Source organism: Camelina sativa, chromosome 17, assembly GCF_000633955.1.
Source record: "Camelina sativa cultivar DH55 chromosome 17, Cs, whole genome shotgun sequence".
In the NCBI taxonomy this organism is placed as follows: domain Eukaryota; kingdom Viridiplantae; phylum Streptophyta; class Magnoliopsida; order Brassicales; family Brassicaceae; genus Camelina; species Camelina sativa.
The window spans coordinates 32,248,638-32,264,255 of NC_025701.1; the positions used below are offsets into that span (position 1 = coordinate 32,248,638).

The window sequence follows — 15,618 nt, forward strand, 5'->3', positions numbered from 1 at the left end:
GGGGGGGGGGGGGTCCCATCTGAAGTTGGAGGGCTAGCCACATGGCACTTAGGGCATGTGTATCGGTTGAGACAGAATTTTGGTCCTTCAATTATTTTATTCATATTTTGAGAGTTTCTTAAATTTTGTATAGCATTGGTGTCCTTGAAAGTGTGGTCCTTCATAGTATTTATAATTTAAAAAATTATTTATTTAAATAAATATGTAAAAACATATTAAAGTTTTAATAGAAATAAAATATATAACATTGATATTAAAAACATAAGAAAATTACAAAGTTACAAAAACTTGAAAAAAACAAAAAATACAATTAAAACATGAAAGATAAAAAACATAAACTATACAAACATCAAAGATAAAAACATACATTTTATTAAATTCATAGAATTTTTTTAATTAATCTTCATTATCTGGAAGATGTCCAAAGTTAGTCCAAATATGCTCAATCAAATCTTTTTTTAACCGTTCATAGACTTTTTTATCCCGAATTTTTGTAAGACGAGTAATCGTAGTGCTCATATTGGAACCCAAACTGGCGGCACCGATGGTATATGTTTGATCCACATCTTCTCCGTGTTGAAATTCAGAAACAATGTTTCGGTAACTGTATGTTCCTCGTTCATCCTCGACAATCATATTATGAAGTATTATGCATGCTCTCATAACATTTAGATTTTACCATACCATATTTTCTTTTGGTTGACTTTGAGTCATAGTAAAACCTTTACTTTTTTATTTATTTATTTAAGTTTTCTTATATTATAGTAAAACTTCGTATATGAAATTTGGAAGCCTTTAAAGTTTCATAAATTAATGATATAGATCAAAAGTATCAATTATACGATACAATTATTACACAAATAGCAACGGAATGAATTTAGGTTCACCGCACGCCGCCACGTGTTATGGAGGACAGACAAATATACGTCCCATTTCTAGGTACGTTTCTTTCATAATTCCTACATTTCGATTTAAATTTAACCATTTAATTATGAGGGACGAAGTAAAAAGACGCAGATGCACATGCTCTTAGACTTTTCTACTTTGCGCACGGAGATTGATTTTTGTGTCTTTGTTTCTAATTTCTAAATATCTAAACATGATTGGTCTTTGGACGTCAAGAACGAGTTTAGTCGCCATCTTGCTTTCATGCTCTTTACAGTCAAGTCTGTTGGATTTGGAATGACTCATAAGTCTTATGATAAGACTTTTAGTGGGGAAGAATTTTCGTCGAAAAGACTAGACTTTTAGTGGAGAAGAATTTTCGTCGAAAAGACTTTCAAATCATCAAGTCAATGGACCTTCATGTGTTTGTTTTTTATATATATATTTGGTGGCTTGCAACACTAATTTACCATCACTACTTCATATTACTTTTCTCATTTTCACAAGTATGAAAGCTTTCTTATCTAATCAGAAAATGAGTTTCCTTCTTCGTTCCATCTGTTTCCTTGTTCTCATTTCAAGTATTCTAAACACGTTTGTTTCTTCTACACAACACTTGTGTCATTCCGACCAAAGGGATGCTCTTCTTGAGTTCAAGACTGAGTTTTTGATCGACTACTCAAATCTCTCCTCTTGGGATACAACTGACTGTTGTTCTTGGCGTAAATCATGGGTGAATAAAAGTGACTGTTGTTCTTGGGATGGCATCACATGTGCTTCTAAGTCAGGGAAAGTGATCGGACTAGACCTTAGTGACGGCCGCCTCTATGGCCCACTTAAATCGAGCAGTAGTCTTTTTAGACTGCGTGATCTCCGTGATCTGAATCTTGCTGGCAACAATTTCGACAATTCGCAAATCCCAGCTGAGTTTGATAAACTCATGGGGCTAGAAAGACTTAATCTCTCCCGGTCTTCACTATCAGACCAAAGTCCAATCAAGCTTCTTCAGCTAACCAAGTTGGTGTCTCTCGATCTTTCTTTTCTCGATTTACCCATTAATGGATCCTTTCTTCATCTACTTGCTCAAAATTTGAGGAATCTTAGAGAACTGGATATGAGCTATGTAAACATTTCTTCAGAAATCCCACATGAGTTTTCAAACATGCGATTTCTAAGGTCATTACATCTTTCTCACTGCAACCTGTTTGGAGAATTTCCAAGTAGTGTTCTTCTCATACCCAGCCTACAGTCCATTATATTAGACTTTAATCTGAATCTGACAGGCAGTCTTCCTGTTTTTCTTGGAAATAACTCTTTGGTAGAGCTAAGCATTATAAACACAGCCTTTTCAGGTACCATACCTGACTCCATTAGCAGACTCAAACATTTGACTTCTTTGTCCCTTTCCAGATCTAAGTTCTCTAGGAAAATTCCGTTTTCACTTGGGAACATTTCTCATCTCTCTATTCTCAATATTGGTTGGAATAATCTTGTTGGTGAAATCCCATCTTCAATTGGCAATCTAAAACAATTGACATATTTTGATGTTTCGCATAACAAGCTCAGCGGAAACTTGCCAGCTCCGATACTCAATTTTACCCAACTACGTGAACTCTCTCTCTCTCTTCAAATCAGTTCACAGGTTCCCTTCCACCAATCATCAGCCAATTCTCCAAATTAGAGTCTTTTTATGCTGATGATAATCCTTTTACGGGAGTCATTCTTTCATCCCTAGTCCAGATTCCCTCATTGACCACGATCCGTTTGAGTTATAACGAATTCAACGACTTTACTGGGATTGGGAATATCTCTCTCTTCTTGCCTAATTTACAATTATTTGCTATTGAAAGTAGAAATTACAACAAAGTCGTTGGTCCAGGAGTTGGATTAAATGTATTCTCGCCTCTTAAGCAGCTTTACTGGTTATCACTCTCAGGCATCCCTCTGTCAACAGCAAACATCACTTATGATTCGGATTTTCCATCAGAACTGGCACATTTGTTATTGCGCGGCTGCAACATCACTGAAATCCCTGAGTCCATAAGAAACGGAAGAAATCTACAACAACTAGATCTTTCCAACAACAAAATCAAAGGTCAAGTACCATACTGGTTGTGGAGACTGCCAACGTTGTTCGAGTTGAATCTATCTAACAACTCTCTCAGCGGTTTCAATGGATCCTTCAAATTTTCTCCTGAGAGTCGAATCATTGATCTTGATCTAAGCTCAAATGCTTTCCAAGGACCACTCTACATCCCGTCTTAGAAGTATCTCTATTATTTTACGGGTTCTAAGAATAACTTTACCGGGGAGATACCTAGATCAGTATGTAGAGTAAGCTCTCTAGAGGTTCTAGATCTATCAGACAACAATCTCCACGGCTCAATTCCTAGGTGTTTAGAGACTCTGATGATGAGTTATCTTTCGTATCTAAATCTTCGTAACAACAGACTCAGCGGGATTCTTCCTGAAATATTTCAGAACGCCAAGAGATTAATAACACTTGACGTTAGTCACAACCGAATGACGGGGAAACTGCCTGCTTCTCTTTCTTCTTGCTCTGCCTTGAAAGTTTTAAACGTGGGAAGCAACACAATCAACGACGTGTTTCCCTTCAACTTGAATTCTTTGCAGAAGCTTCAAGTCCTTGTCCTTCGCTCTAACAAGTTTCATGGCACAATACAGAACGCTGAAGGGGTTTTGTTTGGATTTCCTCAGTTGAAAATCATTGATGTATCATATAATGACTTCTTTGGTACATTGCCATCTGATTACTTCCTGAACTGGACTGCGATGTCCTCAAATAGAGATAATAATATAGAACCACAGTACATTCGGAGTCCAAATATGACATACTATTCTTCACTTGTATTGATGAGTAAAGGAGTATCAATGGAGATGGAACGCATCCTGACAACCTACACATCCATCGATTTTTCAGGAAATCAATTCAATGGACCAATTCCTGATTCCGTTGGTCTGCTTAAGGAGCTTCGTATTCTCAACATGTCTAACAATGCTTTCACAGGCCACATCCCACCTACTTTGGCAAATCTGACGAATCTAGAGTCACTAGACTTATCCCAAAACAAGATTTCTGGTGAGATTCCTCCTGAGCTTGGGACCCTCTCTTCTCTCGCTTGGATAAACGTTTCACATAACCAGCTTGTAGGTTCCATACCACAAGGCACACAGTTTCGACGGCAAAATTGCTCCTCCTATGAAGGAAACCTTGGACATAATGTTCCTTCCCTTAAGGATGTTTGTAGAGATATCAAAGCGTCAACACCACTACAACCCGAACTGATGGAGACAAAAGAAGAAGAAGAAGAATCATTCAGTTGGGTAGCAGCAGGTTTAGGCTTTGCACCTGGAGTTGTATTTGGATTAGTGATGGGATACATAATGGTTTCGTACAAGCATGAGTGGTTCATGAAGTTTTTTGGCCGAAGCAAGCAACGGACCACCAGAAATCATTAACGCATGCATTGCTGATTTGCTGTTACGTTCGATGAAGTTGGTGTATATGATAACATCATAAATAATTTGTTATATTTAATGAAGACAAAATAAGCGTGTGATGAATCAAGCTTTATGTATTATATAGTAGAAGTCATTATGCACGGGTTTAGCCTAAGTTGAGAAGGACAATATGTAATTTCACCGAACTCTCTGACATAAGAAATGAGACTTAGCAAGAGACATAGGTAGTTTAGACTTACCACAACAGATGCTATTCCGGGGAATAGGCCAGAGCACGAACAAGGGACTGGTTGTGACTTAGCTTGTTGTTGAGAGCTGAATCATCATGTACTAATCCAGCTTCTTTCAGAATATAGTTGAACTGCTTCCTCAGATAATGTATCGCCTGAAGCGTCTGAGCTGACAGGAAATTCCTCCAAAAGAACTCATAAGCCGATCCTTCCCTTTCAGCATCTTTCCACCCTTAAAAGGCACGAACAAGTGCCATATGGTCACAGTAGTCTTTGGCGGAGAATCTCAACTTAGCTGATAAAGCTAACTATAATGAAACAATAATGTGTGAGCTCAACACAACCAATGCAAAACAATAATGAAAGAGACTAGACAGAGAATATACAAACCTTGGCATTACATCCGGAAGGGGTCATATTCTCCAGTCTGCATTTTGGTATCTGCAGCCAAGTAGCAAAATAGAAATTGAACGAAGAGTGCGACGATGACAATGAAAACAGAATAAAAGTTAATCGAGAACGATTTGCAGAGAGATGTTGCAAAAATCATATTCTTCTTCTAACAAATTATTAAACCGGCTGTACACAATAATTAAACTACAAAACAACCAGAAATCAAATCTGTCCTGTGTTAAAAAGATTGCAGACATAAACCTGTCCTGTCCTCCGTTCTGGTAGAGATTTGCATCAAACATGTTAATCCTTGAAAAGATCTATACTGATTATGCTCCAGATCAACCTAAAAGGAATAAAAGACAATAAACTTAGTGAGAGTATACCAATTAATATGGAAAGAGACGACACCAGCATATTGTCACATTCCAAGAAAGCATTGCATATTAGATTGAAAAGGAAATTAAAGGAAGGACCAAATCATATTTGAAAAGTTCATGATGGCAGCCAAACTTCATAACCAAGTTTATAAAAACAAAGAGATATCCCAAACGGAAAGTGAACAAAAACCTGAGTAAACCACATGTCCTCCAGCCTTGTGCATCAGAGGAGCCTAGACTTGACAGACCTAATTAGAGACATACAAAAAAAGAAGAAGAAACAAATCAGCGATATCGATCATAATAGCATCATCCACCACGAATCTACAACAATATACACAAAGACAAGTTATAAATCGTACCAATTGAGAGAGAGACCAAACCCTATATGAATTCACAATGATCGGTTGGTTTAAAACCAACTTCAGAGACAGCGTCGAGGAGTTTAGAAGATTGAGACTTGAGGAAAATTCACGCATTTCCGACTCATCTCCTCTCTCAATTCAACGGATTGCGACTTAAGAAAAATTCAACCATTTTGGGATCAGCTCGTGAAATGAAAGAGAGAGGAAGAGAGGAAAAACAAAACCTTCCATCGATTTTTTTTTCTTTTGTTAATTTCAGCCACCAATCAGAGACAGACACATATGAGACCAGAATCGATCCTAAAAATACTTAATTTTTTTTTTTTTTTTTTTGTGTCAAACAATCCTAAAAATACTTAACTAAGAATCGATTTTTTATTATGTAAGGGGTTGATTCTTTGTTGTTGTTTTTTTTGTCATCATTGAATCGACAAGGTCCGATTCATAGTCAATTCCTATAACACGGGGTAACGCAATTTAGTGGAATCAAACTCTGGTGGGATCGGTCGCAGAGGTGGTACCATAACCATTTGACTAAAGACACTTTCCGTTGTGTTTTTTTATGTTGTTTGTAAGTTTTTTTTAATTTGTTTGGAACTTGTGCCAACTATTTTTAATAATTAACTAAGAGATACCAGCAAGGGTCAATATTTTTTTAAAAAATTATAATATAATAATACAAGTTATTGTTATATATTTTTAAAAAAAATATTTTGTTTGAAATAATATTTATTTTTAATTGTTCTGTAAATCTGTTAGTCTATTTGAATACTAAGCATTTTGGAACATTATAGTATTTTATTTTTGACTGTATATTACAGTTTTATATTGTTTGTGGGTGGATGAGCATTAGATTTAGGAGCGAATGAACACTTGTTCTTAATGAGTTTTAAAGTAAAATTTAATTTTGAAAAACAAATTTGAAACTCTAACAAAAAATATTTCCATATTTGAAGAGATTTAAATTAATAATGAGTGATTAAGCAATATAATATTTATTTTTGTATATATATTTAAATGAAAATGAAAACATTGAAAAGACAAAGAAAATGTGAGCAAGCAAAACTAACATATTTAGGTTTATGGACATAGAATCTATTTTATTAAACTATTTTTATGATTCTATTTATAATAATAGTAATGGTTTTCAAAAACAATATTGGCATAAGGCATATAAAATTGCCGGACCGGCCCAAGAAAATTAGGAAATGCATACATAAACACTCTAATAAATAAATAAATAAATTTGTCAAACATTATCACATAATTTTTTTTATGTAGTATTAATGCTAACAACAAACAGGATAACCTGCAAAAAAAATATAAAAAGTTATTCAAAAATATATATTGCAATTTGAAAAATATATAAAAATAATATAATTCTTGACTGGAACCTAATGACTGAAAAAAAAATGTTTTAAAAGGAGAATAATTAGAGATTGAATTTTAATTTTATGAAAAACGAATTGGTAAGATCTAATGAGAAATAAATGACTAAGCAATTATTAAATTACTTACATAAAACATCTTACCATTATATTATATAAGATTAAAGGCCAGAAACTACACCCATGAATGGAAACCCAAAATTTAAAATTTGAGCCAAAACAATTATGAATTTATAAGAGAATTTTGAGAACACAGAAACATCCCACAATCTAACATAATTTAGAATCTTTTCTTGCCTATGAATCATTTATATAATTGACACCCAGCAATACAATTTTTACATAATTCAGAATCTTTTGTTGCCCATGAATCATACATAAGATTGAAACCCATAGTTATAATTTTACAATAAACTATATTCAGTTTTTTTTTTCTAGGATGAAACCACACACCGATAAGTGATGGCTTTAGATGGGAAAGGTTTAAAACTGGTTGTGATTGAAGAAGGGAAGAAGGAAATGTTGAGAGTTTTTTTTTTGTTGTTGTTATGGGCATGTAGTTAATTAAGTTCAAAATACAAATGAATTTAGTTTTTTTTTTTGTCATCATTGAATCGACAAAGCCCGATTCATAGCCAATCCCTACAACGCGGGGTAACGCGACTTAGTGGAGTCGAACTCCGGTGGGATCAGTCGCAGAGGTGGTGCTGTAACCACTTGACTAAAGACACTTCCCAAATGAATTTAGTTTATTAGGCCCAAACAACAACAGAATACATGTGTCAGATTGATAACATGTCAAGCGTCATCTTCATAGTAAACGTTGAGAAAAACCTTCTCATATTATATAAGATATATATAGCAGAGCCAGATAAAAAATTTAGAGGGGTCTAAATAATTTTTTTTGTTAAAAGGAATATGCTGCCAAAGACATTACGGTACCATCACATATCATAGATTCTGGCTGATAAAATAGAAAGAGATTTTTGCACGAAGAAGATAAGAAACGCTGTCTTGGATGTTAAAGTGTATGCTAGGTTTGTTGAGCTGGGGGTACACATGGATTGGGCAAGCAAGGGATGCGTGAAGGCTTCTTTGACCACTCTGATGGATATGCCTGCAAACAGAGTTCGAGACTCTTTTATAGCTGAACGGGCCACACTCTCGCTGCAACAGCTTGCTACATACTCAACTACTGAAATACCTGCAAGAAAGCTCCTACAGAAGATTGTAGGGGTACCTCTGTAGACTTTGTGATTGTTGATTTAGTTTCAGATTTGGATTCCACCAATGCAATGTAGGTTGTGCGTCTTCTGTCCAGCTCATAAGGACACACTCCTTGTTGTTCCTCCAATGCAATGTAGTCTAGTGAATTTTAATATTAATAAGTGAATAGAAATTGAAAATTAGTTAAATAATAATTTTATAACAATAATTTCATGTGAAAATTTTATTTTAAAATGAATACAAATGTAGAAGCTAAACATGAAATATGCTACATATCTTAAGATGACAAGTAAAATTGAAAATAAAACTATAAATCATGATGTTCATAATATATATGCAGTACTAATATCCCAAAGAAAAAAAATTAAGAAAGAAGACAATTTAGATTTAAAAAAATTAAACATTTCATCATATATATATATAGTCTATGCTGCAAAAATAACATTTCATCTATATATATATATATATAGATATCATATACACATATTGAACTTCTTATAAACATATAGTCTATGCTACATCTATATTGAAATATGTTAAGACAATGTTAGTTGAATACTAAAAAATATAGTATTTACAAAATTATGTGAGATTTGTGTATCACTCTTGCTCTTCAGAAATAACAAGACAATGTTAGGTTATAATTAATTTCTAAGCCACCAAAGAAATCCATATCATGGCATAGAAGTTAATTATAACCATCAACAATAACAAACAGAGAGACTATAAATCAAATCAAATCTTCTAACTATCATGGCAAAATGTGTGAAAGTAATCTATGCGTATTGTACTACTACACACTTGTTCTTATTAAACCTCATTTTCATAAAAGTAAGACGTACACAAAGGATTGGTCTTTTAATGCCACCAAAGAAACCCATGTGCCCAAGTCGACACAATCAAGGCTAAATGTTCTAATTATATTGTGGCATACTTGTAATGTAATCTGTGAGTATTATACTTTGCACTTGTTCTTATAAAAACCTCATTTTCAAAATGGTTTAAAAGAAACTTCCTTTTAAACACACAATGATTTCATTTCTACCATGTTTGATAATGCCACAAATGTCTCTATTGGTACTGTTGGATGGGAGCATATTTTCTTCTCTCAGGACTAACTGTGAGCTTTGAGGATATCAGAATAAATGTCTTTCTAAGAGTAAGTTTGTTTGATTCCCAACTAAAATTAAACCTCGTCACTTATGTGTTATCTATCCACATGTTATGATAAGCTAACAAAATCCCTTATTCAGGATCTTTTGAAAAAAGACAAAAGAAAACTCTAAATCTTTTTTTTTGTTCAATGATTTGATCTTATCGTATTGCTCTCAATTTTTATATTACAAAGATAAAGACAATTTAATTTAGTCTTTCTACGTTTCTACATTATAGACAAAAGCAAGCAATGTGTTGTCATAACATAAGAAACGTGTAGTTGTTGTTATTTATACATATCCCCACCCACCCTCCAGAACAGCTTTGTGAGCACAACAAAGTATAATGAGTTTGGAAACAAACCTGCTCTTAAGCTCAGAAAATGAAGAGAACGTCAAAGCCTTTACTCAGAAGCTTTGGCCTCAAGGCAACAAGAATTTCAGGTTTTATGATCTTTAAAATATTTGCTTCTTTCATTATGATGTTTATAAAAACAGATCAAAACTCTAAAGAGTTGGTGAGAATTAGCTCTGTTTCTTCAGCGACACGGTTCTCTCATTTACCAAGAATGTATCAGAACTGGACTTCAAGATCCGGAGAATGGTTATGGAGAGTTTCGAGATCGATGAAAACTACATAGACGAACTGTAGGAGCTAGAAATTTGCCACACTACGTAAGAGGTATTGAATAAGAGATAACAACACAAACGTTAAGGGAAGAATGGAGGCGAGACCGAAATCTCTTTCCTTAACTCTTTGAAACCCCCGCAGTGCGACGGGATTAATGGTTACAAGAGTCCCAGGATACAACCATACACAACCGGGTTTGCTAATCACTCAAACACCGGCTCTATACGAACTTCACTTCTACGATACTCTCGAAACTTACTTTTTGAGAGAGAGATTGCTGGATGTTTCTGTTCTAAGTCTTTTTTTATCTTCTCGATCGGTGATCGGCTTCAATGAGACTTGAACTTGTGTTTATATAGAGGTCTTGGATGACTTGGGTTTGAAATAGATTCTCCACAACCTTACCTAGTCCATCGCAAATCTAGGAGGTGGGCGACGTGAAGAAGCGACGATCTCTCAAAGAAATCCAACTCTCCACAACTCTCCACTTGATCACGAAAACAAAGAGACCAAGTCTCACGGATCGTGAAACAGAGTTTTGACTCTATCCAATCTGACCCACTTCTCTTGGAGCTCCATCTTAAGCAAGGCCAAACCATTAAGGCCTAATTTCTCATTCACACAATCCAATTTTATTAAGCCCACTAAGCTTAAATAAATTAAGGTCCAACAATCCCCCACATGAATAGAAATTACTAATTAAACATAGGAAGACTCATAAAAAACTTTTACTAACTAGACTTGACTAGACTAGACACAACTTAGACTAGACTAGACAGATGTTCGAGAGTATACAAAAATGTTATTGTATCTGAAAGGTAGCATTTTTCAGCTTTGAACCCATCATTTTTAATATCTGTCGGATTTACTTGGCCGGGAGGTGAACATTATGTCTTGAACCACCAAGATTTTAATGTAAACCTAGACAACAGGTATCGCGCAACAACATCTTCTCGTAGAGATTTAGTTCTCTATTGTGTCCATTTTGGCCTTGGACATTCCTGGGATCATGAGTGAACTTGGAGAGTATAGCCTCTCTTTCATTCTCCTAGAAACGGCCCCATTTCACACTCACTAGGTGACCTTCCATCAGTTTTGTTTTTAGAAGCATCCTGTAAATACTCCATGAATATCTCAAAACTATGGTATATCATTAAAAGCTAATACTTAACCTCAACTCATACAGGTAACACTGTTTATTTTTATCTTTAGGAACTGGGTATAGACATAGTCTTACAGTGTTCAACTCTAACTCAACTTGATTTAGTTGTCCCTTTTGAACCTAGATCTTGGGATCTCCAATCACATAGGTTGGGTTTCCACCAAGCTGAATTTATATTTCTAGGCTATCCATTCCTCTTGATAATCCAATGATTTATCATTTAATCATTTATTCAGTGTCCAAAAAATAGCTAATTGCTATAATAGTGTACACATAATATTGACACTGAATTTTCCTACTTCAGGATATCTCATCCTCAAAGTTCAAAAATTCACATAGCCTCTTGAGCTTTATCCAAAATAATGAACTTTCTAATAATTTTTTGTGGTATCATGTTGAGATTATTATTTGTGGTAAGCAACGCTTCCCCCCCACATTTTATAGACTAACCCTTCAACATTTAATTCATCTTTTTCCACATAAACAAAAAATATTTTGTACAATCATTAAAGAGAGTTACAAAATTAAATCACACCAATTTATGTGAATTTAAACAATATACATATATGTATATATTCCATTTTTCCCATGTTGGTGATGGCGTAAGTCTCATGCAAATCTCACGTTAACTCACTTTGCATATTTGAGTTAAAAAACATTCATGCAAAAGTCAAAAGACTTCACCAAATGAAAACTAAACTGAAATTTCCATTATTAAGAAAAGAGAAACCAACTACAATTTATTCTTCTCTTTCGAGACTGTAACTTATTCTTCTTCGAGGTGGAAAGCCTCGGTTACATCATTATTGTAGACACCTTAGATAACCCATCACAAACAAATCCATTATTATCCATGCTACACCACGTCCACATTTTTCTCGATGCGGATTAGTGATTCAACTCGCAGTTTGACAATCAAGTCTTCGAGGGAAATAACATTTTTTTATGAAAAAGATAATTCTTGAAATCCAACCAACTTGTAGGGAGGTTTTCAATAAGATGATTGACCATTAAACTTTCACTAATCAACATCCCCGCAGAATCTATCTCGTTCTTAAGAAATTGCAGTGCTTCCACTTGTTCCATGATAGGTTTTGAATCGACCATTTTAAAGTCAAAAAAGTTTGCCATAGCATATTTTAGTAAGCCTGCATCCGAGACCTTATACTTTTTCTCTAAAGCATCCCAAAGGTCTTTAGAAGTTTTGACCTTATTGTATACAACGTACAACGGGTCTGTCAAGCAGCTCAGAATATAACTCTTGCATAGAAAATCTGCATGGCTCCACGTATTCACGCTGGCAAGGTAGAGCGGATCCTTATTCTCCGGTGAGAGAACTGGTGCGTCCTCTTTCACATACTTATTTAGGTTCAACATGGTCAGAAGGATACACATTTTCTGTTGCCACGCCTTGAACCCGTTCCCATCAAACTTTTCTGGCATCCATCCTGCGCTTATAGCACAAGTAGTCATCGGTTCAGGGACTGCAGCTGGTATCGGCTCAAGTACCGCTACTTTCACCGGAGGAAGAGTACAAAACTGGATTTCAGTCCCAGTCCCATTGATGGTGGTCTCGGCAACATTAGCCTCTGTGACTACCACACACACGTCAGCTCCGGTGGAGACGTTCAAGTCTTCACTGGCCATGTCTGAAACACAAACACAAAGCTTTGTTCAGAACAGTATATCAAGTCGTGAAATGACTCTAATAATCAAGTGAATAAAACAACACTCGGTATATATTATTTGCAAACAAACAAAAAACCAGCAAGACCATGCATATGGGTTTCGCAAAACCAAACTTGTTCACGTTAATTGTTTTGAGTTGCATAAATAAATAAATAACACAAGCAACCCACTAAGTATATGATGCTTGTGTGCTAAACAATACAACACTAGTCAAACACTTTTGATTAGTTTATTATTAGTTGCAGTTCTCGTTAAACTCTCAAAGCAAGAGATTATAAATCTCTTAAACTTTTAATTTGCAGAAACTTAAAAAAAAATCAAGACCCTATGTCGATTTAGGAGTTTTTAATTTGCAAATAAATCCAAACAAAAAATTCTGCAGTTTATGAATCGCAACTCAATGCAAACTGCAGGTTTTGAATAACACAACAATTGGTTTCAAAATAGCTTTTAGAATCGCAATTCTTAACAGCAAATAAAACAAATGCAAGCAGCAGGTTTTACAAACAAGAAATCTAAACCAATTGCAGTTTTAACTCAGCCTTAAAATCACGATCTTATGCTGGGTTATAATCAATACACACTCTGTTTCTCCTTTCACAAAAGAACAGAACAGGTCCGAGGCTCTCAAGCTCTCGTCACGTTTTTTTTTTTTTACCCAATCGCAACTGTGGTAAAAACTTGTGAATATACACACAACTTCTCCTTAAACGTTTATGAAATCTCAAATCAATCTGTTAGATGTTTATAGAACAACAACAGAATTCAAAGAGTTAAAAATGTAGGAGCTAGAAATTTGCCACACTACGTAAGAGGTATTGAATAAGAGATAACAACACAAACGTTAAGGGAAGAATGGAGGCGAGACCGAAATCTCTTTCCTTAACTCTTTGAAACCCCCGCAGTGCGACGGGATTAATGGTTACAAGAGTCCCAGGATACAACCATACACAACCGGGTTTGCTAATCACTCAAACACCGGCTCTATACGAACTTCACTTCTACGATACTCTCGAAACTTACTTTGTGAGAGATTGCTGGATGTTGTTTGCTTTTGCTGTGTGTGAGAACAAGCGACTTTGATATCGTCAATTCACTGTTTTGTCAAGAGAAGAACTCAACGAGTATATATAGAGGACTTGGATGACTTGGGTTTGAAATTGATTCTCCACAACTTTACCAAGTCCATAGCAAATCTAGGAGGTGGACGTGAAGAAGCGACGATCTCACAAAGAAATCCAACTCTCCACAACTCTCCACTTGATCACGAAAACAAAGAGACCGAGTCTCACGGATCGTGAAACAGAGTTTTGACTCTATCCAATCTGACCCACTTCTCTTGGAGCTCCAACTTGAGCAAGACCAAACCATTAAGGCCTAATTTCTCATTCACACAATCCAATTTTATTAAGCCCACTAAGCTTAAATAAATTGAGGTCCAACACGAACATCTCAAGTCGACGAAATGCCTAATGCGGATGATGAAATACAGAGGAGTTGATGAAACAGAGGAGGAGCTAGGCATGGAGGCTCATACAGATAGAAATGTGCTCACCATAGTTTGCCAGAACGATGTAGCAGACGGAGGGTTAGAGGTGAGAACCAAAGACGGTAGCCACTGGATCAAAGCCAACCCTTCTCAAGATTCTTCATTCCTCGTCATTGGTGGAAGTATTCTGCATGTAAGTCCCAACCTTTTCTCTCTACTATACTTTTCAATAGATAATGATGATGCGTAAAGATGTTTTCAGGTACTGTTGAACGGCCGGGTGCAATCTGCGGTTCACCGTGTGGTGAGGATGGGGACGGAAACAAGGTACTCAGCTGGACTTTTCTCTATGCCAAACACCGAGGATTTGATAAGTGCACCGGAGGAGATGGTTGATGCCGAGTATCCTCGCCTCTTTAACCCCTTTGATTTTGAAGCATACTATAAGTTCACCTGCGAGGGATCCGGAAGGTAAGATCTATCTGGTCTCAAGACTTACTGTAGCCTCTTAAAATAAGAAACNTTTTCTGGCATCCATCCTGCGCTTATAGCACAAGTAGTCATCGGTTCAGGGACTGCAGCTGGTATCGGCTCAAGTACCGCTACTTTCACCGGAGGAAGAGTACAAAACTGGATTTCAGTCCCAGTCCCATTGATGGTGGTCTCGGCAACATTAGCCTCTGTGACTACCACACACACGTCAGCTCCGGTGGAGACGTTCAAGTCTTCACTGGCCATGTCTGAAACACAAACACAAAGCTTTGTTCAGAACAGTATATCAAGTCGTGAAATGACTCTAATAATCAAGTGAATAAAACAACACTCGGTATATATTATTTGCAAACAAACAAAAAACCAGCAAGACCATGCATATGGGTTTCGCAAAACCAAACTTGTTCACGTTAATTGTTTTGAGTTGCATAAATAAATAAATAACACAAGCAACCCACTAAGTATATGATGCTTGTGTGCTAAACAATACAACACTAGTCAAACACTTTTGATTAGTTTATTATTAGTTGCAGTTCTCGTTAAACTCTCAAAGCAAGAGATTATAAATCTCTTAAACTTTTAATTTGCAGAAACTTAAAAAAAAATCAAGACCCTATGTCGATTTAGGAGTTTTTAATTTGCAAATAAAT

General features: G+C 35.7%; 1 protein-coding gene and 1 pseudogene across 1 annotated transcript; one reads left to right on the plus strand and one right to left on the minus strand.

The window, feature by feature from the left end:
- LOC104759993 overlaps nt 1-14,951 on the plus strand; it is a 17,861-nt pseudogene extending 2,910 nt beyond the window's left edge.
- Nucleotides 12,121-14,383, minus strand: LOC104758609. Its single transcript, XM_010481501.2, has 2 exons — nt 14,011-14,383; nt 12,121-12,947 (listed from the first exon to the last, which is right to left on the minus strand). Exon 2 carries the CDS (start codon nt 12,943-12,945, stop codon nt 12,214-12,216), a length of 732 nt encoding a protein of 243 aa, XP_010479803.1. The 5' UTR covers nt 12,946-12,947; nt 14,011-14,383; the 3' UTR covers nt 12,121-12,213.

Bases quoted from the DNA above. Each gene is read 5' to 3' on its own strand.
- LOC104758609 (XM_010481501.2), bottom strand. From the start codon at position 12,945: ATGGCCAGTGAAGACTTGAACGTCTCCACCGGAGCTGACGTGTGTGTG.